Genomic DNA, 25,883 nt, shown 5'->3' with positions numbered 1-25,883 from the left:
CCATAGCCTACTATGCACCTAGGCTCTATGGAATAGCCCATTGCTCTTGGCTGCAAACCTGTACAGCAGCTGCTGTACAAAACAACACAAGGTTAAATCAAGCACAAGAGGAAACGGTGCCGTCAAGACATGCAGTGAACATGAGAGGTGTGAGGCTGCTGCTGGCATAACACGGCACACAGTTTTGCAGCAAACTTTTTTTCAATAAGTAGAAAGTGTGCTCGAAAATAATAATAAAGAGTGTAAGTATAGTCAACATAGTAATATGGTCACTTATGATCATTATCGAATATTATGTAACTGTATGTAATTGTATACCCTATGCATTTTTATGACTGGTAATGTTGTAGGTTTGTTTACGCGAGTATCATCACACCCATATGAGTAATGCTTTGCGCTGCAAAGTTAGGGCGGCTACGACATCACTAGGCAGTAGGAATTTTTCAATGCCACTATAATTTTATGGGACCATCATTGTACATGTGGTCCATCATTGACCTGAACATTGTTCTGTGGGCATGGCTGTAATTTTTAAAATCCATTGGTACTTTCTGCTTACAGGTATATGTTGCATAAAGTAGTTCCTCCTTATCAGCAGAGGATAAATTCTAAGACCCCCAATGGATGCCTAAAACTTTGGATAGTACCCAATCCTATATATGCTAATTTTTTCCTATACATTAATACCTATGATAAAGTTTAATGTGTAGATTAGTGAGAAATTAACAACCACTAATAATAGAATAGAACAATTATAACCATATCCTATATAATAAAAGGCTAATATGCAAATTGTCCCCTGGGGAGTTCAACCGAACGGGAATTTGACCACTCGCTATGACATGCGCTCACCACCAGGAGGTGGCACGGAATGAAGGAAGGCCCTGGCTGGCAGCCAGAAGGCCCCGATCAACCCTGATTGCCAGCCAGGTCTGGGGACCCTACCTGTGCACATATTTCGTGCACCGGGCCTCTAGTACTGTAATAAAAGTTAGATGAATGTTGTCTCTCTCTCTCTCCAGTAGTTTTTATATTTTCAATCTAAACCTATTCATGAGCTTGTTATCAACCTTTGTAGTAAATGTCTTGTTGTCACTCATTTCAGGGTATCCCTTGCTGAAGTCTTTATATTGGTTCAGAGCATTCTGGAGAAACATGTTGCTGTCCATCGGACCACATTTTCTGTTCATGTCTTCCACCTGCGCTGGGCCAGCTCAGCCAAGGGTTCAGTGAGCCTGAGGGGGGCACGGCGAAGGACGTAGAAAAGACAGACAACGAGAATAAGCTGGGTCTAGGCCAGTGATGGCGAACCTATGACGCACGTGTCAGAGGTGACACGCGAACTCATTTTTTTGGTTGATTTTTCTTTGTTAAATGGCATTTAAATATATAAAATAAATATCAAAAATATAAATCTTTGTTTTACTATGGTTGCAAATATCAAAAAATTTCTATATGTGACGCGGCACCAGAGTTAAGTTAGGGTTTTTCAAAATGCTGACACGCCGAGCTCAAAAGGTTCGCCATCACTGGTCTAGGTGGATCTCCTGTGCCTGGCTGAGGCCACAGAGAGAGATCCAGAAGCAAGCTGAGCCTTTATTTTATAGCCAGAGGTGAACAAGGTAGTGGTCACCATAGTTACAATGTTCTTGTGAGTTTCACTTGTTTTGGCAGCACTTGCTATACCTCCCACAGCCCATTAGCTACCCAGATAGGATCTAGGGAGCATCATAAGGTCAAGCCTAATTATGCTAAGAGGACTGTGCCCTCTAAGCTGGGACTTGTTTGTGGCTTTGCCAACAGGTCAGTCCGAGGCTTAACCCTATAGCCGCTCCCTACATCCACCCACCAATTTAATGCTTTTATCATATTAACTACGCATTTACCATGTGCAGTTTTGAGTTTTGACAGCAAACCTGGCACAATTATCATTTTCCATCACAACTTCATGGATAGAAGATTTGTTCTTATGCTTGATCTTAGCAACCTCAGCATATAATTTTTTTCTTCCCTTATTAAGTCAAGAACTTTTACTTTTTCACTTAAAGGAAGCACTTTATGGCTTCTCTTTGGCATATCCAAATTGCCAGCATAATTACTCTTGAACTTTGGGGTCATTTTTAAGTAAAATAAGGGCTGCTTGAACACAGGCACTGTGAGACCCTGACCGTTGGTCTGATCATCTAGATGGCTACTCAGTGACCACTGGGTGGGGAGCGTAGACAGCATGAGATGCTGGACAAGATTCACATCCCGGGTGGGATGGAGTGAGGTGGTACAAGGTTCCATCACTACTCAGAACGTCTTGCAATTGAAAACTTATGAGTTGTTTTTTTCTGGAATTTTCCATTTAATGTTTTTATGCTGTGGTTGACTGCAGGTAAGTGAAACAGCAAAAAGTGAAAACACAGATAAGAGGGGACTACTGTATTTAAAAGATTGGTAGCAACAGCCACTTCAAACATAATTTACAAGATATCCATTTCTTCAACACCATAGGTAATTCTATTAGTTTGTTTTCATGAGGATTTTTAGGTGATTACTTCCAGGCAGGTAGAGCCCCTTATTTCTCTCAGTTCTTGGGTTGCAATAAATAGCTGCCAGCGTGTGCCTCTCTTCCAGTGTCAGCAAAAACATTTTCATTTAGAGACCGTCTCAGTTCAGTGCGTTTTCTTTGTCAGCTCCTTTTCTTCTGTGTAAAAAGTGCTATGATCAAAATAACTGTCATTTGCCTCTGAAGCTATTTTATGGTTTTGTTTTTAGCTCCCTTTGGAATTTAAAAGAAGTGGGGAGACAATTTTAGATTAGCACCTGTCTGAAAAATTCCAAAATTAGAGATGGCCATCTGGTTTGCATGATTTTTAATGTTTTCTAAACAGGATCTTGCCATTCCAAATAGATTTTTAGGCTGTTGTAAAATAATAATTTATTTTAAGACTGCTGCAGCTGTTAACCTTTTACTAATAAACTGAAAAGAGGATAGTTAGACATCGGTGATGTTTACTCTAATGAGGAATGCTTCTGTATCCTCTCTATTCTCTTATGAGACTGATCTGGGCAGTGTAAGGCCATATTTCTCATCCCTTGGACCCACATAACCTGAAGCTTAGATTCCTCTGTGCTTCCAGTTATTCTAGGTCAGGCCTAAAGTAATCAACCACAATAACTCTTACGATATCTGAATTTGATGGAGGCCGTCTCTGTATTGGGGGGTACTTTAAAATTTGACTAGCTCTCCTGCATCCTGTAATCACTTTGAAATAAATTTTCTAGATGCATCCATGATATTCTGCATTTTAGAAACTCTGACATTTCCCTGGCCAGGTACTCAGTTGCTTAGAGTGTTTGTCCAAATGCCAAGGTTGCAGGTTCGATCCCTGGTCAGGACACATCAACATGAAACAATGAATGCATAAATAAGTAGAACAACAAATTTATGTCTTTTCCTCTCCCTCTCCCCCTCCCCCTCCCCCTCCCCCTCCCCCTCCCCCTCCCCCTCCCCCTCTCCCTCCCCCTCCCCCCCCTCCTCCTCCTTCTCCCTTCCTCCTCCCTCTCTTATTCTCTCTCTCAAATCAATAAGTTAAAAAAATTATTTTAAAGAAAGAAATCTTGAGGTTATTATTCATCCGCTCTATTCAGTTCTCACTAGTCTAGGTATATTAGGGCTTTTGCCAAATCAAGTGCTAAAGATTCAAAGAGTATATAAAAAGCCAAGGCCACTGTCAAAGAAATGAAAGTAAAACTGTAATTGCCTATAACATTGTATGCTGGGGAAGGTTTTAAAAAGTACATTTAAAAAACCAGTGAATGTTAATTGTTGCAAGCTTTTTGGAAAGCACTGTAACAGTATATATCATACACCTTTTAAAACTCTGTACCTTTTGACCTAGAAATTTTATTCACTAAAATCTCTCCTGAAGAAACAATCAAATACTCAGGCAGATATTTATATATTTAATATAGTAGGCAGTAGAGTAGAGCTAGTATAAGCTCTGAAGCCAGATTGCCTCAATTCAAACCCTGATTCTCCTAATTATTGCTAGGAAAGCCTTGCTTAACTTCTGTATGTGTATCAGTTTCTCCATCTGTAAAATGAAGAATAGTTCCCTACTCATAGAATTCTTCTGCAGAGATAATAATAATCCCCTCCAGTATCCATTAGCCACCACAGCAATGCTGCATAACAAATTGCCCCAAAACTCAGAGATATACAGTGAGCATTTATTTCTTACTCATACACCTACAGGTCAGCTGGGATTCAGCTTTTCTAAGGTGGGCATGGCTCTAGGTCAGTGATGGTGAACCTATGACACGCGTGTCAGAGGTGACACACGAACTCATTTTTTTTGTTTGATTTTTCTTTGTTAAATGGCATTTAAATATATAAAATAAATATCAAAAATATAAATCTTTGTTTTACTATGGTTGCAAATACCAAAAAATTTCTATATGTGACACGGCACCAGAGTTAAGTTAGGGTTTTTCAAAATGCTGACACGCCGAGCTCAAAAGGTTCGCCATCACTGCTCTAAGTCATGGGTTTGGTTCAGGTGGACTTTAGTGTCACTTATTCTCCTGGGATCAGTACACTACCAGGGACTTGTTCTTCCCCAAATAGTGTCTGAAGTGCAAGAAGTCAAGTCCAATTGTATATTTTTCATTGCATCAGATCTACTAACAAACATTGTCCAGAGCAGTCACATGGCCAACACAGTGAGGCAGGGGGAAGGAATGAATATTTATAAACCAAGGTTCAACATATTTTTGGCTATACCCACCTTCTGGTCTCTGTTGCAGCCACTCAGCTCTGTTACAGCATGAAACCAACTTCAGACACTACATCAGCGAATAGAATGGCTGTGTCCCAATAAAACTGTATTTACAAAACCAGGTGGCAATCTGGATTTGGCTCATGGGCTATATAGTTTTTCAAACCTGACCAATTTACTACATCAGATCATAGATTTTTTTATGAAGGTTAAATAAATTTATGTGTAGAAAGTGCTTATAACAATTGGTACCAAGTTGCACTAATAAATATCAGCTCTCATTAGTAGTGTTGTTGTTAGTATTATTATAGCACAATATTGGAAACTAGAGGCCCAGTGCATGAAATTCGTGCACAGGGATTGGGGGGGGGGAGGGTTCTCTCAGCCCAGCCTGCACGCTCTCCAATCTGGGATCCCTCTCATAATCCAGGACTGCTGGCACCCAACTGCTCGCCTGCCTGCCAGCCTGATTGCCCCTAACTGCTTCTGCCTGCCAGCCTGATCTATGCCTAACTGCTCCCCTGCTGGCCTGATTGCCCCCAAACATGCCCTCCCCTGCAGGCCTGGTCGCCCCTAACTGCCCTCCCCTGCAGGCCTGGTCCCCCCCAACTGCCCTCCCCTGCAGGCCTGATCGCCCCCAACTGCCCTCTCTTTCAGGCCTGGTCCCCCCCAACTGCCCTCCCCTGCTGGCCTGATTGCCCACAACTGCCCTCCCCTGCTGGCCATCTTGTGTGTTGGAGTGGTGGTCAATTTGCATATTGCCTCTTTATTAGATAGGATAATAAAAATGTGCAACAGAAGAGCTAGGGTTAAATAATTTATGGTACACCCATACTGTTAAGTGTTATACATCTATTAAATATGTTTTTTAAATATCAAGACTATTAGTTTAGGACAGTGGTCGGCAAACCGTGGCTCTCGAGCCACATTCGGCTCTTTGGCCCCGTGAGTGTGGCTCTTCCACAAAATACCACGTGCGGGCGCACACGTACAGTGCGATTGAAACTTCGTGGCCCATGCGCAGAAGTCGGTTTTCAGAAAGGAGATAGACAAAACAAGTATACAAGACGAGTGTGGATGGGAGAGTTGGAAGAGGTCGACCTCAGCGAATGTACCTCAATCAGGTTGAGGATGTTTTTAGCAAAGGCCAGCTTAGGAGTACCCTAATTAAGTTAATAACAATGTATCTACCTATATAGTTTAAGTTTAAAAAATCTAGCTCTCAAAAGAAATTTCAGTCATTGTACTGTTGATATTTGGCTCTGTTGACTAATTAGTTTGCCGACCACTGGCTTAGGAACATGTTTATAGTATGTTAAGTGGAAAAAAGGAGATAAATGATATTTATCATATGATCCCAATTATTTTTCTTAAAAGATAATGTATTTTACATACTTACATTCATGGAAAACAACTAGAAAAAATATACCACACTGCATCATTTATTTACATAATTCTTTTTTGTCTTGTTTTTTATTGATATATAATTGATTATAACGTTTTATTTTTTTAAATATGTTTTTATTGATTTTTTAGAGAGAGGGAGAGGGAGAGATAGAAACATGTATGCATCAACATCCATAGGCTGCCTCATGCACGCTCCCTACTGGGGATCGAGACCAAAACTGGGCCATGTGCCCTCACCTGGAATCTGACTGGTGACCTCCTGGTGCATGGGTCATTGCTCAACCACTGAGCCACACTGGCCAGGCGATATATAACATTTTATTATTTTCAGGTGTACAATATGATTTGATATATGTAAAGGGTGTCCCAAAATTCACACAAGATTTGAATTTAATGGTGCTTGCTATCTCGACATGATAATCCAGTTTTTTGTGCCTAAATTGTAAGATATGGATGTGGACAACATGTGGTTTCAACAAGATGGTGCCACATGCCATACAGCCCGAGAAACAATTCAATTACTGCATGAGTCATTTCCTGGTCATGATCAGAATTGGCCGCCCAGATCATGTGATTTAACGCCGTTGGACTTTTTTCTTTGGGGTTTTTGGAAGTCCAAGGTTTATGCCAACAAGCCCAGGACCACTCATGCCTTGAAGGAGGAAATTGAGTACTGTATCAACGAAATTCAGCCACATTTATGCAAAATGGTCATGGAAAATTTCAACAAAAGATTGCGTATGTGCCAGCAAAGCTGTGGAGGCCATTTACCTGACATGCTATTCCATACATAACCCTATACTGTGCACTTTATGAATCAATAAAAATTTATAATTTTTAATTATAAACCTGTGTTTTCTATCAAAATTACTTCTTGCGTGAATTTTGGGACACCCTTTTTTTTTTTTAAATTAAATCTTTATTGTTCAGATTATTACATTTGTTCCTCTTTTTTCCCCCCATAACTCCCCTCCTTCCAGCTCCCACCCCACCCTCCACCCTCACTCCCCACCCACTGTGTTCATCCATAGGTGCCTGATTTTTGTCCAGTCACTTCCCGCATCTCCCACACCCCTTTTTCCCCCAAGAATAGTCAGTCTATTCCCTTTCTATGTCCCTGATTCTATTATAATCACCAGTTCATTCTGTACATCAGGTTATTTATTCACTTGATTCTTAGATTCATTTGTTGATAGATGCATGTTTGTTGTTCATAATTTGTATCTTTACCTTTTTCTTCTTCTTCCTCTTCTTAAAGGATACCTTTCAGCATTTCATATAATACTGGTTTGGCAGTGATGAACTCCTTTAGCTTTTCCTTATCTGTGAAGCTCTTTATCTGACCTTCAATTCTGAATGATAGCTTTGCTGGATAAAGTAATCTTGGTTGTAGGTTCTTGGTATTCAGCACTTTGAATATTTCTTGCCATTCCCTTCTGGCCTGCAAAGTTTCTGTTGAGAAATCAGCTGACAGTCGTATGGGTATTCCCTTGTAGGTAATTGAGCCTCTTTCTCTTGCTGCTTTTAAGATTTTCTCTTTGTCTTTTGCTCTTGGCATTTTAATGATGATGTGTCTTGGTGTGGTCCTCTTTGGATTCCTTTTGTTTGGGGTTCTCTGCGCTTCTTGGACCTGTAAGTCCATTTCTTTCTCCAGATGGGGGAAGTTTTCTGCCATTATTTCTTGAAATAGGTTTTCAATATCTTGCTGTCTCTCATCTTCTGGCACTCCAATAATTCTGATATTAGACCGCTTAAAGCTGTCCCAGAGGCTCCTTACACTATCTTCACATTTTCGGATTCTTTTTTCATTTTGCTTTTCCAATTGGGTGTTTTTTGTCGAATCTTTGGTTTGATTCTTGTGCTCCTCTGGTCTGCTATTGGGTATAATATTCTTTATTTCAGTCCGTGTATGCTTACTTTCTAATTTCTTTATCGTAGCATCGAGGGTCTCATTAGTTTTCGTGAGGCTCTGCACAAATTTATGGCAAGCCCTCAAAATTGCGATTCTTAGCTCCATATCCTCCATTTCTGTCATGTTTTTTTGTCTCCACATCTTTTATGCTTTCTTGGTGCACCCCCTTGTGGTCTCTGTGCGCAGTCTTGTTCTAGCCAAGCCTTAATTGTTGTAGTTAACACTAGAGGGATTTGACCACCAGGCCGACTGGCTATAGGAATCAGCTGTATGGAAAACGTCTGCCTTCTGGGGAGGCGCTAATCCAGCCTTTGCCTGAGGCGATCGGCAAATGGCTGTGCGCAGGGTTTGGGCGGGGCGGGCTCAACAGGGCGGGCGGAGGGAGCAGTTATGGCCACGCTCAGTCCCGTTCCCAGAGGCTCTGCTTCTCAGAACCCCGGCAGCCACTGCAAACCTCGGAGAGAAAGCTGCCCTCAGGTTCCAACTGATGCCGGATAATCCCGCTTCTCCCGTTTGAGTCTGGGTCCCTAGAGACTCGCCTGGATCTGGAGCCCAGAGTCTGAGACTCACTCCCGACAGAAAACGACAACCGCGCCCTCAGCCACCAGCCCGCTTTGCGCGCGCACCTCGGTACCTTTGTATTTTCCACACTGCGCCGCCTCTGAGCCTCGATTTGCTGTTCTCTTTCCTTCTAGTTGTAGAGTTTCTCTTCAGCCAGCCTTCCTGTGGTTCTGAGTGATGTCCGTTCAGTCTTTTAGTTGTATTTTTGAAATGGTTGTTTGCGGCAGCGGTCTCCGGTGTTTACCTACACCGCCATCTTGGTCTCCCCCCCAGCACCTGAGGGACACCCTTTTATATACTGTGAAATGATTACCTCGGTAAGTTTAGTTAACATCCATCACTCACATAGTTATAAATTTCTTTCTTGCGATGAGGACTTTTGACATTTACTCTCATAGCAACTTTCAAATATACAGGACACTATTGTTAGCTGTGCTGTGCATTATATTCCCAGAACTCATTTATCTTATAAAATTACATAACACTCTATTGTCTATCTTTTCCCTATACTGAGCATGTACTGTTTGCTGATATTAAAGTAATTTGATGAGAAAAAAATAGAATCTGGGTTCACTGATTCTAATTCTGGGTTCTAACTCTATTGTAGTTACCATTTTCCATGTCACTTATGTTTTAATTGCTTAATAAATCAAGAGCTTACCTTTAGAGATAGCTGTTTAATGGACACTTCCCAACCTGCTGTAGTCGTAAATTAAAGTTGTTCTGCTCTAGGGCTCCTGGAGCTCTGTGGCAGGGTACCCACCAATGGGGGCAGTATCCCCACCCTGACTCTCAGGTCTTAGGAACAGTGGCTCCTTCCCAATCACATTTCCTGAGTAACCACAGTCTTTCAGTGACACAAAGGCAGAATGTTGTTACATAGAGGTGAACAACCTCCCCCACCCCTTCTTTAGCCACCTCAGTATTTGAATATACACATCTTCTTTGCTCATGTATCAGAAGGAGGTTAGATTTCAACACTTACATGCCACTGTGTCTAGAAGTCACACAAATGAATACAGGGAAAGGAAGCTTCAGAACCCATTAGCTCCTTCATTAACCTCACAGAATATTAACTAAGATTAATTTCTTTTTAAAAGTCCCTTTACAAGTATCAAGTTTAAATTATAATCAGCTAGCTTCTGGATACTCCAAGATTCAACTGTGTTGAAAATTATTATATCAATTAGGTTGTACAACCTTATAAGTTGCTATTCCAAATATATTTTCCCTAAAATATGCTTTAGAACCTGAAGTTTAAAGGGCCCAGGCTTTTTAATCTCAGTTTAGGTAAAAACGTAGCTAAACTTTATTTTCAGTAAGTGAATTGTTAGTGAACTTAAGTCCCAGCTAGGATTCCCATATTAGATTCGCATGTGACTATTGTATGTTTTAGTAAGTTTTAGACCCAGTATAATGCCTCTGGCCAACTAAAAGGAGAAAATGGACACCTAACTTGCCATTCTGGGTGCCAGAATCTTGACTGAAATAATATGATGATGTGAATCTTATTCAGAAACATAACTATAACCACATCTCAAGTAGCTTTTTAACTTGGAACTTTGTGTGTATAAACTAAAGATCTGTGGATAGTTACTGAGCCCATAATATGGAATGTGAAATATATTCAGTCATCTTTAAATATAAACACATACTATTAATGAATTTAATTTTAATTTCCAGTTCTTCCCCACTAAAGAAGAAGGAAGAATCCTTAATCAGAATGACCAAGAAAATTGCTTCTGTTCTTTTCTCCTCACTCCTAGAACCTGCTTTGCCGGTCCTATCTTAGAGTGATAGCTAGTCGCCAAAGATAACCCCTCAGTGATCCATGCTGCCTGGTATTCACACCTTATGTAGTGCCCCCAGCACTCAATCTGATGTGGTCCCACGGAACCCAGAGTGTGGCAGAGCACTGGCCGAGTAGCTCAGTTGGTTAGAGCACCGTTCTGATACACCAAGGTTGCAGGTTCCATCCCCAGTCAGGGCACATACAAGAGTCAACCAATGAATGCATAAATAAGTGGAACAACAAATCGAGGTTTTTCTCTCCCTACTTTCCTCTCTCTAAACTCAACCAATAAAAAATATTTTTAAAAGAGTGTGGCAGAAATGACGCAGCTTCCACCTCAGTCAGTGGGAAGTCAGCAGTGGTGTAAGAAGCCTGACTTCCCTGAGCACCATTCGCTGAAGAGGTATGGCTAGCCACATGAGGCTGTTCCAGGCATTCCGGCTGAGGGGTTGGCCATGTGAATGAAGAAGCCATCTGCAAGTCCAACCCAGTCAGTCCTTCATCACATGACTCCAGCCCCACTCACCAATGCATGAAAAACATGAGAAAACGGACCAGCTGAGTCAAATCAACCCTCAGAACCATGAAAGACATAAATTGTTGTTGTAAGCCACTATGTTTTGGGAGAGTTTGTTATACAGCATAGAAAATTGGAACACTTAGTTTTCTTAACCCCTGTCCTTGTGCACTGGGATGTTGAAGGATCCGATAGCCCAGTAGTTTTCATTTGCTGCTGCAAATGCTAATGTTCTTTTCAAGTAGAGTGCTAATAGAGGCTACACCTGCCTCTCACATGCTCTGTAAAGCGCTGGCTGTCTACTTGTTCATTAGAAGCCTTCTGTGTACCTTCTCTTTTAATCCTAGGATGCTTTGATCTGTTTTCTAGGCTTTGCATCTCTCTGAAACATGTGCCTGGACTGTGTTCTCTAAAACAGCAGCGAAGTGAGGATTACAGACTTCAACTTTGATGGGAAAAGTCATTTCCTCATTGGCTAAGAACTGAGGTTGCACACATACCCCCAGGGAATTCTGTGACATTTCCCATGTAATGCCTTTACGCTTCCTCGTGGCACAACCGACTTAGGGCCCAAAATGGTTGAATCATTCTAAGTCTCATATCACGTCAGCATATGGTTGAACTATATGTTCTTATTGTCTCTTTCTGAGACTTTGAGTCCATAATTTCCAGGAACAGCAGATGGAGTGAATATATGAGACACACAGAGCCAAGCATAGATTGTGGCTCCATATTATGAGTTTTTTGACAGAACTTTAAGAGAAATGTGTGCATTTTAAAATTTATGTACTGATTGTATGCAGTAAATTGCTTAATAAAAAACAGTAGAATATTCCACAGCAAAGAAAGTGAACAAACGATAGCTGTTTGCATCAGTTTGGATGACTCTCACAATATAATGCTGAAAGATGCTAGTCAATAGAATATATAGTATATGCTTCTCTTCTACAAAGTTCAAGAGCAATCACTATCACACATTTTAGACAGACATGATCAGTGAATAAACTACTCTGAAAAGCACATAAATGATTGTCATAGAAGTTTGGAGCATGTTAAAATTAACCCTGTATTGGCAAAAGGTACATGGGGGTCGGTGAAGGCACTAGAAAAGTTTTATTTCTTAACCAAGTACTAGTTACATGGTTATTTGCTTTCTAATTATAATTTAAGTTATACTTATGTATTTAAAATAATTCTATATGAATAATACATTTTACAATAAAAAAAAAAAAGTTTTTAAAAAGCAACCAGGCCCAGCTGGTGTGGCTCAGTGGTTGAGCACCAGTCTATGAACCAGAAGGTCACAGTTCAATTCCTGGTGAGGGCACATGCTGGGGTTGTAGACTTGATCCCCAGTAGGGGGTGTGCAGGAGGCAGCCAATCAATGATTCTCTCTCATCATTGATGCTTCTGTCTTTCTCTGTCTCTTCCTTCCTCTCGGAAATCAATAAAAAATATATATTTTAAAAAAAGAAGTTAAAAAAAAAAAGCAACCAGGAGACTTCTAGATTCCAGAGATATATTTTTAAATAGATAAGCTAAGCACCTGTATACAAATGTCATTTTTTTCTGATTAAAAAGTAGTACAGGGTGGTCGTGGGCTGGAGGGGGTCGATGAGGGACAAAGTGGGCGGGGGGGGCGCATATGTAATGCTTTCAACAATAAAGATTTTTTTAAAAAGTAGTACAGCCCTAGCTGTTTGGCTCAGTGGATAGAGCATCAGACTGAGGGTCCTGGGTTCGATTCCTGTCAAGGACACGAACCTCCATTGCAGGCTCCTCCCTGACCTGGGCCCTGGTCAGGGCATGTGCAGGAGGCAATGACTAGATGGTTTTCTCTCACATCAGTATTTCTCTCTGTCTTTCCCTCTCTCTTCCACTCTCCCCAAAAATCAATAGAAAAATATCCTCGGGTGAGGATTTTTTTTAAAAAGTAGTACATAAACATTATAGAAATCCTGTGTATCAGAGAAGAAAATAGAAATCATCCATGATCCCACTGCTATACCATGAGCATTTTTGCATACTTTGACACTACATTGAAATAGTAATTACTGTTGAAACTAGCTAGCCACAGGCTTAAGGATCACCTTAGACAACTACTAGTAATTCTCCAGGTGTCCTTGCATTTTTGATGCAGTCAATCTCTAAGCATAAGAAATATGAACCAGGATTCAGATAAAATCTGAAAATTATGTTTCTTGGAATTTTAATTGTAGACTTTCAATAAAATCAAAACAGATAATATGCTCATGCAAATAAAACCTTTAGAATTTAGATCAGAAAACAACTAGGATTCTTCCTATAAATGTGAAAATTTACCTGTTAGAAAGGTGAAGAATGCTAAAACTCTGACCAGTAGACAATAATGCCTTTGGTACATTTAGATATTCTTGTAATGGTTTTCCAGTAGCCCCCCAACTAGCAGTGAGAGGCACTTTTTATTGCAGATAGGATCCATTCCAAATAAAGTTTATCAGCATGTGTTGTGATGTACAGTAAATATTTAACCTATTAAATACTTTCTTCATATTTCTGAGTATTTTATAGCTAGCACAGTTTTCAAAATTATTATTGCTATAAATACCTAGACTTTATTTAAATAAATGGGTAATGTCATATTCAGGGATATGTGTCCATAATTTTACCTCTAGTCTTTGCAGTCACATTACTTCTAAATATATTGTAAAAGTCAGCTAGCTACAGTAATGTTGTCAATATAAAAATAAGAAATTACTGGTAAGCCCTAGCTGGTTTGGCTCAGTGGATTGAGAGTTGGCCTGTGAACTGAAGAGTCCTTGGTTCGATTCTGGTCGGAGGCACATGCCCAGGTTGCGGGCTCGATCCCTAATAGGGGGTATGTGGGAGTCAGCCAATCAATGATTCTTTCTCATAAGTGATGTTTCTATTTCTCTCTCCCTCTCCCTTCCTCTCTGAAATCAATAAAAAAATATATATTAAAAAAAAAAGAAATAACTAGTAATTTAAAAATTTGAATAAAATGAACATGTCTCTCTGCTTTTTCTATGAAATGATGAATGATGAAATGATTGTATTTGAGTTTAGCAAGTGTTAATCTTATCAACTGTGTTTCTTGAGTGTTTAAGTCCACTAAATATGTTAAATAAACTATTTGTGGGTAAAGGTAGAGATATGATAGATATTTTTCTTTTAGAATATCTGAAATTAAGAACATCCATGTAGGGAGTATTTAGGGGTAAAATAAATGGGATTTTGTTCTTTATATGTTTACTAGAGGCCCCGTGCATGAGAGTCATGCACTGGTGGGGGGGGTGGCCTGCGGGGATTAGCCCACTGTGGGAGCGCCACTCACCCGGGTCAGCCGAGCGGCTGTGGACCCGCCCTCTGAGCGGCTGCTCCCTGGTCTGGCATCTGCCTTGGAGCCAGAGCACTTGCCTCTCCAGGGGACCCGGTCAGGCCAGGCCCAAGGACAATAGCACTGAGAGGCGGCGGCCATGAACCCACCTCCCAGCCTCTGGGGTCAGCTCGGGTTCCTGTCTGTTGGTGGGGGGGGGGGGGGGGGGGGGGGGTTGCAGCGGGAGCAGCCCCTCATCCCAGTTAGCCAGCGGTGCTCCCCCTGTGGGAGCACACCGACTACCAGGGGGCAGCTCCTGCATTGAGCGTCTGCCTCCTGGTGGTCAGTGCGCGTCATAGTGGCTGGTCGTTGAATATGAAATAGATAAATAATAGTCTTAAATGGCTAAATTTTGATGTGTTGTCTCTTTATGCCTATTTTTTAAACTTAATGTAAAATTATTTAACAAAATCAAAGGTTTTCAGATTTATTTTGAAATTAAAAAGTTATCACAATGAGATCAAATGAATAAAAAAAGAAGTGTTACTGTTCTTGACAGTAGAATTGGTAAAAAAAAAGTATGAATCATCATTTATATCTTTTCTGTGATTTTTCTTTATTTATAATAAGATATTGCTACTTATTTACTCTGGTTATAAAGAACTGCTTCTAATTATTATTTCCAGATAGATGTTTATAATTAGCAATAGTTTATGCTTTAAATACTAATCCTAGATAATACGCAAATCGACCAAACGGCAGAACAACCGGTCGCTATGTCATGCACTGACCACCAAGGGGCAGACGCTCAATGCAGGAGCTGCCCCCTGGTGGTCAGTGCACTCCCACAGGCAGTGCTAAGGATGTCCAACTGGGGTTTAGGTCCGCTTCTAAGCTGTCAGTCAGACATCCCCCGAGGGCTCCCAGACTGCTAAAAGACCTTCCCCCCCAACCCCAGTGCATGAATGTCGTGCACCAGGCCTCTAGATTAAAATAAAATAATGGTCATATAAATTTGATTCTTTCAACCCTGTAATTGTTGTTTTATCATATAACCATGATACAAGGGCCAGATAATTCTTTGTTGTTGTTGGGCCAGTTAATCCTTGCATTGTAGGATGTTTAGCAGCATCTCTGTCCTGTATCTATAAGATTCTAGTAGCACTCGCCAGTTGTGAAACAAACATTATCTCCAGACTTTGCCAGAAGTTCCCTAGGAGACAGCATTGACTCCAGTTGAGAATCACTGCCCTGGTATATTTACTAAAATTCTTATCATGCTTTTCAGCATCATAATTTAGAATAAAGCAGTGTAATATTAGTAGCAAGGCACAAAATCAGCAGAATAGAAATGCTGGTAGGCAATATTTTGGATTGTTCAACATAAAGAAAAAGGTCAGAAACAATAGCTACATTTCTTAAAGACCAGATTGTCTAGATCATTGGTACAGAACATTTCATTGGAAACATGTCAGTGAGTGCCACACAGGGCATAAAATTAGTTAATAGCTATACAAGTCACTTATGGTTGTTTTTCTTCAGTCGTTATTTTAAATAGGAAATAGCAAGATTTGTAGATATTAGAGGACACTTGAAGGTCCTTGAACTATTTTGTGTTACACCAAAATCTTTTATTTTTCATGGCATGCTGGAATAAAAATGTGTTTCACTCCTTTTGTCATTATGTCTACAACAGATGATGCCCAGTACCCTGCTGAGAATGTCATTAAATCTAACTTCCTCTCCAACATTTTTGGCATTCTGTGTCATGGCGAGCACTCAGCGGGCAAGCCAGTTCACAGGATGTTTTTCAGTTTAAACATATGCCAGAGAAAATTTAAAATGTAGCTATTTGAGTTATATAGAAAAGCAAAATGACTTCAATTTAGTAAATTGGATATGCAGGAGGGAGAAAGATACAAGTCTTAGCTTCAACATCCATTAAGCATACTGTGCATTAGAAAGAATTTTATGGGTTTTATTGAACATTTGTACAAAAACCTAAATAATTATTGATGGAGAATCTATAGGGCAGTGGACATCACTAGACTTTTTGAGGTGGGTGTCCAGAAGAAGGAAAGATAGGCCCAAATCTTGAACTGGGCGAGAACTCTACTCAGCAGTAGGGTCTGTGTTGTTTTTCTTTACTCAGTGACTTATTCCTACTGTGGAGCAAGGAGAGGGAAAAAAGAAAATAGTGTCATATCTTTCCTGGTTGTTTTACTAAATGAATCAAGATTAATCTTATTTTAATCCTTTCTCAAATAAATCATGTAAAATATTAACCTAATATAAGATTGGACTTCTAAAAGTAAAATTATGCCATGCTGTGTTCCTTCACGTTACACTTTTAACTATTTAAAGGGTACCTGTGTGGTAAGTTTATTATGTGTTTGGCCCTCACTGGAGATGTGCTGAAAGTGCCTGGCCCATGGTAGACAATCAAGAAATGGTTGCTGAATGAATGCGTGGGAAGGTGGTGTCCTGGTGTGGCAGTATGTCTTATTGTACAATATAAAAATTTTAAATCAGTAGAAAAAAACATATACAAAAGAAGGCATGTACCCATCACCCAGCTTGAACAATTATCGACTCATGGCCAATCTTGTTTCAGCCATACTCCCCATACTTTTCCCTTCCCATATTATTTTGAAGCAAATTTCAGGTATATCAATTTTTTGATAAATATTTCAGTATCTGTCTCTAAAATATTAGAGCTCTTTTCTTTAAACATTACCACAGACCCTTATCATACCTCAAGTATTAAAATAATCCCTTAATACCACCAAGTATCCTGTCAGTGTTCGAATTTTTTTTTTTAAATCTTTATTGTTCAGATTATTACATTTGTTCCTCTTTTTTCCCCCCATAACTCCCCTCCTTCCAGCTCCCTCCCCACCCTCCACCCTCACTCCCCACCCGCTGAGTTCATCCATAGGTGCATGGTTTTTGTCCAGTCACTTCCCGCATCTCCCACACCCCTTTTCCCCTAAGAATAGTCAGTCCATTCCCTTTCTATGTCCCTGATTCATTATAATCACCAGTTCATTCTGTACATCAGGTTATTTATTCACTTGATTCTTAGATTCATTTGTTGATAGATGCATATTTGTTGTTCCTAATTTGTATCTTTACCTTTTTCTTCTTCTTCCTCTTCTTAAAGGATACCTTTCAGCATTTCATATAATACTGGTTTGGCGGTGATGAACTCCTTTAGTTTTTCCTTATCTGTGAAGCTCTTTATCTGACCTTTAATTCTGAATGATAGCTTTGCTGGATAAAGTAATCTTGGTTGTAGGTTCTTGGTATTCAGCACTTTGAATATTTCTTGCCATTCCCTTCTGGCCTGCAAAGTGTCTGTTGAGAAATCAGCTGACAGTCGTATGGGTATTCCCTTGTAGGTAATTGAGCCTCTTTCTCTTGCTGCTTTTAAGATTTTCTCTTTGTCTTTTGCTCTTGGCATTTTAATGATGATGTGTCTTGGTGTGGTCCTCTTTGGATTCCTTTTGTTTGGGGTTCTCTGCACTTCTTGGACCTGTAAGTCCATTTCTTTCTCCAGGTGGGGGAAGTTTTCTGCCATTATTTCTTGAAATAGGTTTTCAATATCTTGCTGTCTCTCATCTTCTGGCACTCCAATAATTCTGATATTAGACCGCTTAAAGCTGTCCCAGAGGCTCCTTACACTATCTTCACATTTTCGGATTCTTTTTTCATTTTGCTTTTCCAATTGGGTGTTTTTTGTCGAATCTTTGGTTTGATTCTTGTGCTCCTCTGGTCTGCTATTGGGTATAATATTCTTTATTTCAGTCCGTGTATGCTTACTTTCTAATTTCTTTATCGTAGCATCGAGGGTCTCATTAGTTTTCGTGAGGCTCTGCACAAATTTATGGCAAGCCCTCAAAATTGCGATTCTTAGCTCCATATCTTCCATTTCTGTCATGTTTTTTTGTCTCCGCATCTTATATGCTTTCTTGGTGCCCCCCCCCCTTGTGGTCTCTGTGCGCAGTCTTGTTCTAGCCAAGCCTTAATTGTTGTAGTTAACACTAGAGGGATTTGACCACCAGGCCGACTGGCTGTAGGAATCAGCTGTGGAAAACGTCTGTCTTCTGGGGAGGCGTTATTCCAGCCTTTGCCTGAGGCGGTCGGCAAATGGTTGTGCGCAGGGCCTGGGCGGGGCGGGCTCAACAGGGCGGGGGGAGGGAGCAGCTATGGCCGCTCTCAGTCCGTCCCCAGGGGCTCTGCCTCTCTGTCCCAACAACCGCTGCAAACCTCGGAGGGGCGGTAGCCAGACAGTCCCGCTTCTCCCGTTTGAGTCTGGGTCCCTAGAGACTCGCCCGGATCTGTAGCCCAGAGTCTGAGACTCGCTCCTGATTGAAAACGACAACCTCGCCCTCGGCCGCCAGCCCGCTTTGCGCGCGCACCCTCACCACCGCACCGCAGTACCTTTAAATTTTCCACACTGCGCCTCCGCTGAGCGTCGGAATGCTGTTGTTTTTGCTTCTAGTTGAAGAGACTCTCCTCAGCCAGCCTTCCCGTGGTTCTGGTTGATGTCCGCTCTGACTTTTAGTTGTATTTTTGAAGTGGTTGTCCACGGCGGCAGTCTCCGGTGTTTACCTATGCCGCCATCTTCCCCCAGTGTTCGAATTTTTAATTATTTCATAAATGTCATTTTCCCCCACATATTTTCATTTGAATCAGGACTCAAAAAGATGTACATAATGTGATTATTTTATTTATTTCTTAAATATTTTTTAATCTTTCGTTTTTCCCATCCTCTCTTTATTTCCCCCTTGTAATTTATTTCTTAAAGAAACTGGGTTGTGTGTTACAGCGTTTCCCACAGCCTGGAGTTTGCTGATTGTATCCTAATAGTGTCACTTAAACTTCACTTATGCTCCTCTGTCTCCTGTATTTCCTGTAAACTGGTAGTTGGAGCTAAAGGCTTCATCGGATTCAGATTCAATTTTCTTCTTGGCAAGTTCAAAAAAGAAGGTGGTGATCAAATCAACAAGACAGTATTATTGACTTTTTGCTTAGTGCCTTGCATATTGACTTAGCTAGCATTTGTTGAATATTTTTATGTGCCTAGGAATGAACTTATGTTATATAGGTACTATGTCATTTAATCATATTTAAGCCTCATCACATATTATGTATCTATTTCTTTCTGGTGACCAGACCTCTAATTAAGGCATTAATTAAATGTCTTTCAAACAAACCCCTTGGTATATACTCCCATTGTCATTTATGTGATTTTAATTTGGATCTGTCTGAATTTTCTGTTTACTGGATTCATTTAGAGTATACAAAATACCTTGCATTTAAATGCATTTTTTGTATTTTAATAAAATTAAAATAATAAAGCTTATATCCCTATTATTTAACTGTGAATTTGTTGTACTTAAGCTTTTTGGTAATGGGATTCACCATCTGTTAACCTAACAAAGACTGATATCTAAACCATAAATAGGGCCAACTGAATTCAGTATTTCCTGAGTCTCTTTTTCGTTTGCACTCATTGTCTTCTGCAGGTGCACTTTTATTTCTCTTTCATCTCTTTCTGCTTTCATTGTATGCTCACAGTACTCACAGTATCCTACTGTTGCCCAGTGTGAGAAACTGGCTTGTGATTTTAAAAGAAAAACTAGCTTTTTGTTGTTTGTTTACATATGTTTAATTTATTCTGCTCAATTCTCTCCATAGTCCTAAATTCTACTGTTTATAAAACCAGACCATTGCAGCTCCAGACTCAAAACAGAAATGTCAAATTATCTTGACCAACTGACACTTGAAGATTAAACGGTTTGATGTGTGGTTTTGGTGATCCCAAGAAAGAATATACTTGTCAAAAAAGACTCCTTGTCATTAACTGGGCCCAAATTTATAATCGGAGTCTAGCACCCATTGTTTATAGAGGCCTCTTATGCATATGAAGGAAAAGCCTCAGACTGAGCTGCTAGCCTCTTGCACTGAGTTTCTTTTTTTTTTTTTTATTAAATCTTTATTGTTCAGATTATTACATTTGTTCCTCTTTTTCCCCCATAACTCCCCTCCACCCAGTTCCCACCCCACCTTCAGCCCTCACTCCCCACCCACTGTCCTCATCCATAGGTGCACGATTTTTGTCCAGTCTCTTCCCGCATCTCCCACACCTCTTTTCCCCCTAAGAATAGTCAGTCCATTACCTTTCTATGTCCCTGATTTTATTATAATCACCAGTTCATTCTGTACATCAGGTTATTTATTCACTTGATTCTTAGATTCATTTGTTGATAGATGCATATTTGTTGTTCATAATTTGTATCTTTACCTTTTTCTTCTTCTTCCTCTTCTTAAAGGATACCTTTCAGCATTTCATATAATACTGGTTTGGTGGTGATGAACTCCTTTAGCTTTTCCTTATCTGTGAAGCTCTTTATCTGACCTTCACTTCCTAATGATAGCTTTGCTGGATAAAGTAATCTTGGTTGTAGGTTCCTGCTATTCATCACTTTGAATATTTCTTGCCATTCCCTTCTGGCCTGCAAAGTTTCTGTTGAGAAATCAGCTGACAGTCGTATGGGTATTCCCTTGTAGGTAACTGAGTTTCTTTCTCTTGCTGCTTTTAAGATTCTCTCTTTGTCTTTTGCTCTTGGCATTTTAATTATGATGTGTCTTAGTGTGGTCCTCTTTGAATTCCTTTTGTTTGGGATTCTCTGCGCTTCCTGGACCTGTAAGTCTATTTCTTTCACCAGGTGGGGGAAGTTTTCTGTCATTATTTCTTCAAATAGGTTTTCAATATCTTGCTCTCTCTTATCTTCTGGTACCCCTATAATTCTGATGTTGGTACGTTTGAAGCTGTCCCAGAGGCTCCTTACACTATCTTCGTATTTTTGGATTCTTTTTTCATTTTGCTTTTCCGGTCGGGTGTTTCTCGCTTCTTCGCATTTCAAATCTTTGACTTGATTCTTGTGCTCCTCTGGTCTGCTGTTGGGAGTCTGTATAATATTCTTTATTTCAGTCAGTGTATGCTTACTTTCTAGATGGTCCTTTATCACACCATCCAGGGTCTCATTAGATTTCCTGTACATCTCATCAAGTTTATCGACAGACTCTAGAAGCCTCTTGAGAGACCTCAACAGTGTGGTTCTGAACTCAATATCCTCCCTTGATAGTTTTGTCCTGTTTCTTTGTCTCCGCATTTTTTATGCTTTCTTGGTACACCCCCTAGTGGTCTTTGTGCGCAGTCTTGTTGTAGTTAAGCCTTGATTGTTATAGTTAATACTGGAGGGATTTGACCTCCAGGCCGACTGGCTGTGATAATCAGCTGTGTTTGCAGTGGAAGAACTTGTGTCCTCTAGGGAGGTGCTAATCTAGCCTTTGCCTGAGGCTATCTGGCAAATGGCTCTGTGCAGGGCTTGGGCGGGGCGGGTCCCACGGGATCAACAGGGCGGAGGAGGGAGCAGTTATGGCTACTCTCAGTCTGTCCCCAGGGGCTCTGCCTCTCTGTCCCAGCAACAGCTGCAAATCTCGGAGGGACCGTAGCCAGACAGTCCTGCTTCTCTCGATTGAGTCTGGGTCCCTAGAGACTCGCCCGGATCTGGAGCTCTGAGTCTGAGGCTCCCTCCGGATTGAAACAGACAACTGCGCCCTCAGCCACCAGCCCGCGCTGCGCGCACTCTGCACCTTAGTATTTTACTTCAGCACTGCGCCTCCTCTGATTCTCGGTTCCTCCTAGTTGTAGAACTTCCATTCAGCCAGCCTTCCTGTGGTTCTGGATGATGTCCGTTCCGTCTTTTAGTTGTATTTTTGAAGTGGTTATTCGAGGCAGCAAACTCCGGCGTTAACCTATGCCGCCATCTTGGTTTTTGATCTGCACTGAGTTTCTGCTGCATGAGCTGTACCTTATAAAGAAGTTCCTGGAATCGTATTTCAACCAACAGGCTGAGACCTGCCCCATCCAATTGGAGCTGCACAGCTGTATCTTCATTTGCATCTTTACTGACCAATCAGAGCAGTTTCATAATAACCAATCAGAACTTAGGATTCCAAGCAATCAGATCAGTACTATTTGTACCAATCAAGCTACACATTTAGATTTCTTATTTGCATAAAAATGGACCAATCTAGAACCAGGGCAAGCACATTGTCTATATAAGCCAGCCTCCCCTTGTGGAGAGGAGAGCGTGTACTTTCAATTTCCACTGGTTGCTGGGTTTCCTTGGTTTGTAAAAACTGTTCACCTGAATAAAGTTTCTCTTTTTACAACACCCCAGATGAGGCCACCTATTGACATTAGATTGGTGGCACCAATCTTTTGTTAACAGGTTGATGGGGAAAAGGTACCACTGGCCCAAGTTGCAATTAGATACCGAAGCACTCAAGCAAAATAATGCAAAGAGGATCCTACTGTGCACCTTTACAAATTACCTTGTAAAGGAGTAAGGTATCCTTTATATGTCTTAACCTTTCTTCTCCAGTCATTTCTCCTTTAACAGTTGTAGCATTCTCAACTTTCCAGAATATCTATGAGGGGAAGCATTTGGCTGGTTAAAAAGAAGGAACATAAGGCCTTAGTGAATACAATAGGGAAATAGGAGTTTATTTTCTTATTCTGGTTATACACCACTGTGAGGGATTAGACAACTAGCCAAATTTCTTGTTCTTATGTTTAAAAAACACAATTATTTTTATCTTGATTATCCATAAAGAACTTTAAGATTCTTATTTGAAACAGTCTTCAGTAAATTTGTAGTAGATAGGAATCGTGTCTCTCTCTACCTGACCTTACAGGGTGCCCAGGGTAGCATGGTGCCCGTGCTTGTGCTTAATAAGTAGCTTTCAATGCTGGTGGTATTTGAAAGGTTATACATTTTAAAGGGTTTTGTTACCCTTTTTGTTGACAGGACCAAGGAGCTTCCTTTTCTAAGACCAGTACTATTTGAACTCAGTGAAAGTACACTTTGTTCTAGGAGAATTGCCATATGAAAGCCTAGAATATATATTGAGTTCTTTCAAGAAAGGGGGGGAAATCATGTTCTAGACAGTGAGTGCTGACTCGGTGCTGAATGAATAATTGTTTTGTGCTCTTTTATTCACAGGCTCGTTTCTCATATGTGCGGATGAAATACCTTTTCTTTTCCTGGTTGGCAGTTTTTGTTGGAAGCTGGATTATATATGTGCAGTACTCCACCTATACAGAACTATGCAGAGGAAAAGACTGTAAGAAAATAATAGTAAGTATTTTTTATTTCCTGGTATATGGAAAAACCTAGATTAATAACATTATATTTACTACTTAGATATATAATAATATTTTCAAAAAGTAAAAGTTAATTTGACCTTCACGTTGTGCTGAACTTCTTAGCATTTTGATATGACTAAGTAGGACTATTCCCCACTTAGGAAAATCTAATATTCATAAGTCTAAATATATAATACAGACTAGTGTGAGAGCATCATCATTACAAAGAGGGATTTTTATTTTTCAAATATACTTGAAGTTTGCCCTAGCTGGTTTGGCTCAGTGGGTAGAGCATCAGCCTGCAGACTGAAGGGTCCCGGGTTCTATGCCGCTCAAGGACACACGCCCGGGCTGCAGGCTCGATCCCCAGGAGGCAGCTGATCAATGATTCTCTCTCATCATTGATGTTTCTATCTCCCTCTCCCTTCCTTTCTGAAATCAATAAAAATATATTTAAAAGATATGTGTGTATGTGTATATATATATATATATATATATTTGTAGATATACTTGAAGTTGGATTTATTCTAATCAGATAGTTTTTTTGTTTACAGTTTGAAAGTGTTATATAACCTTTCCAGAACACATTTTTTTTTTAAATATATTTTATTGATTTTTTACAGAGAGGAAGGGAGAGAGACAGAGAGTTAGAAACATCGATGTGAGAGACATCGATCAGCTGCCTCCTGCACATCCCCCACCGGGGATGTGCCCGCAACCCAGGTACATGCCCTTGACCGGAATCGAACCCGGGACCCTTCAGCCCGCAGGCCGACGCTCCATCCACTGAGCCAAACCGGTTTCGGCCAGAACACATTTTTTGAATAAATGTAGTTATCTTGAATACCAGAAATTTGTCTAAAAAGCATAAACATTCATTTATTATTTAATTTCTTTTCTAACATTTGGCTATACCTCTGGAAGATTGCTCTGTCAGTCTAAGATTTCTAGTTGTAATCATTGCTTCCATGGCACTTATATTTTAAATGTTTGAGGCTAAGTAAATTTAACTCCTTGTTTTCTGCTAATATATTCTGATGTAAATAATGTTAAAACATTTAATCTGATAACTATATTTTTGGTAGTAATGCTTGTTTGGATTCCAATTATTATAACTTATTAAAGATTCTATAATTATTGAGTGGTTATCTTAACCCAAGCCAGTGGTGCTAGGTGTGTGTGTGCATGTAGCAGGGGACAAGACATCCTGACCTTACAAACCTACAGCAGGGAAGAAAATGAGGAACTACAGTCGGGTAAGATGAATATGACAGTAGCAAGTGTTATAGGAACATAAGACAGGGAGATCTGAGCTTCCCAAAATTCTAAGAAAATAAAAATCAACTTAGCTCTAGGTATTCTTAAATCCAGCCAGGATTTTTAAACAGTTTTTCCTCAGGAGTTTACAGCTTCTTGACTAGGCAACGGAGGAATTACTAATATAAGAAGTATAACAGCAGAGGGGAATTTTTTTAAGTGTAAGCTTTTTAAAAACCACATATAAGTGGACCTGTATAGTTTAAATTTGTGTTGTTCAAGGGTCAACTGTAGAGTGGTTTCCAACTTTAGGCTATTGTAAACAATGGTGTGCAAATAGCTTTTGAATCCCTATTTTTAATTCTTTTGGGTATATACCTAGAAGTGGAATTGCTGACTCATACAGTAGTTCTATATTTAACTTTTTGAGGAACTGCCATATTGTCTTCCTAATTCTCTTAAATACATTTCAATTCTCTGTTGTTTTATTTATTTTCTCTACCTTTTTTCTTGGACGTGAACACAGTTATTTTAAAATCCTTTTTGGATGACTCCAGGGCCTGGATCATCTGTGGACCTGTTTCTATTGTCCATGCTTACCTCTTGTTTTTGGTCCTATCATTTTGTCTTTTAGCATGCCCTGTAATTTTTTACATAATGCCTCCAGATAAAAGTTCCTTTCCCTCTAGTAGCTGATCATCTTAACCCTATCATGGACTGTTCGGACTGGAGGCTTGGTTGCACCTCTAGTGTAACCCTCTGCTCAAGCTATGTTTGGCTCATCCCTATTCCCAGAGCGTAGCCCTCTAAGGATTTTAACTGAGAGCCTGGGAATTCATTGGGGTTTCTCCCTCTGGCAGGTCCATAACTTGAGTCTGTATCTTGTGAGACTGCCAAAATGTCTGCTCTGCTTTTCAAAGGCTTTCCAATGAGATTTTTTAGCCTCCCATTCTGTAAAGCCTCAGGATTTGGCAAACATCCCAACAGGATAACTGACTGTATGCTTGAGGCTCCCTTAGTTTCCTATTTTTAAAATGCTCACTGGCTTCTTATCCCCAGCAGCAGCTCTGACCTCCACTCATGCCTAGTATTGGTAAAATCCTCAAGGGAAAAAGAGGCTATGAGCTCA

The 25,883-nt window shown here is 40.2% G+C and overlaps 1 protein-coding gene across 4 annotated transcripts in view; it reads left to right on the top strand.

Moving 5' to 3' along the window:
- Window positions 1-25,883, top strand: part of DIPK1A (divergent protein kinase domain 1A) — a 136,418-nt gene that overhangs the window by 80,695 nt on the left and 29,840 nt on the right. For 3 of the 4 annotated variants that reach the window (XM_070405600.1, XM_070405602.1, XM_070405601.1), the window contains exon 2: window positions 23,355-23,489. In XM_070405600.1, the coding sequence (XP_070261701.1) occupies window positions 23,355-23,489 (135 nt within the window). Of the gene's footprint in view, window positions 1-23,354; window positions 23,490-25,883 lie in introns of those variants that run through there. The other variant, XM_070405603.1, reaches the window with a different exon arrangement.

The sequence above is a fragment of the Myotis yumanensis genome, unplaced genomic scaffold (genome assembly GCF_028538775.1).
Source record: "Myotis yumanensis isolate MYYU_CA2020_CCGP unplaced genomic scaffold, mMyoYum1.0.hap1 SCAF_2, whole genome shotgun sequence".
NCBI lineage: Eukaryota > Metazoa > Chordata > Mammalia > Chiroptera > Vespertilionidae > Myotis > Myotis yumanensis.
This window is presented reverse-complemented; position numbering and strand designations above follow the sequence as displayed.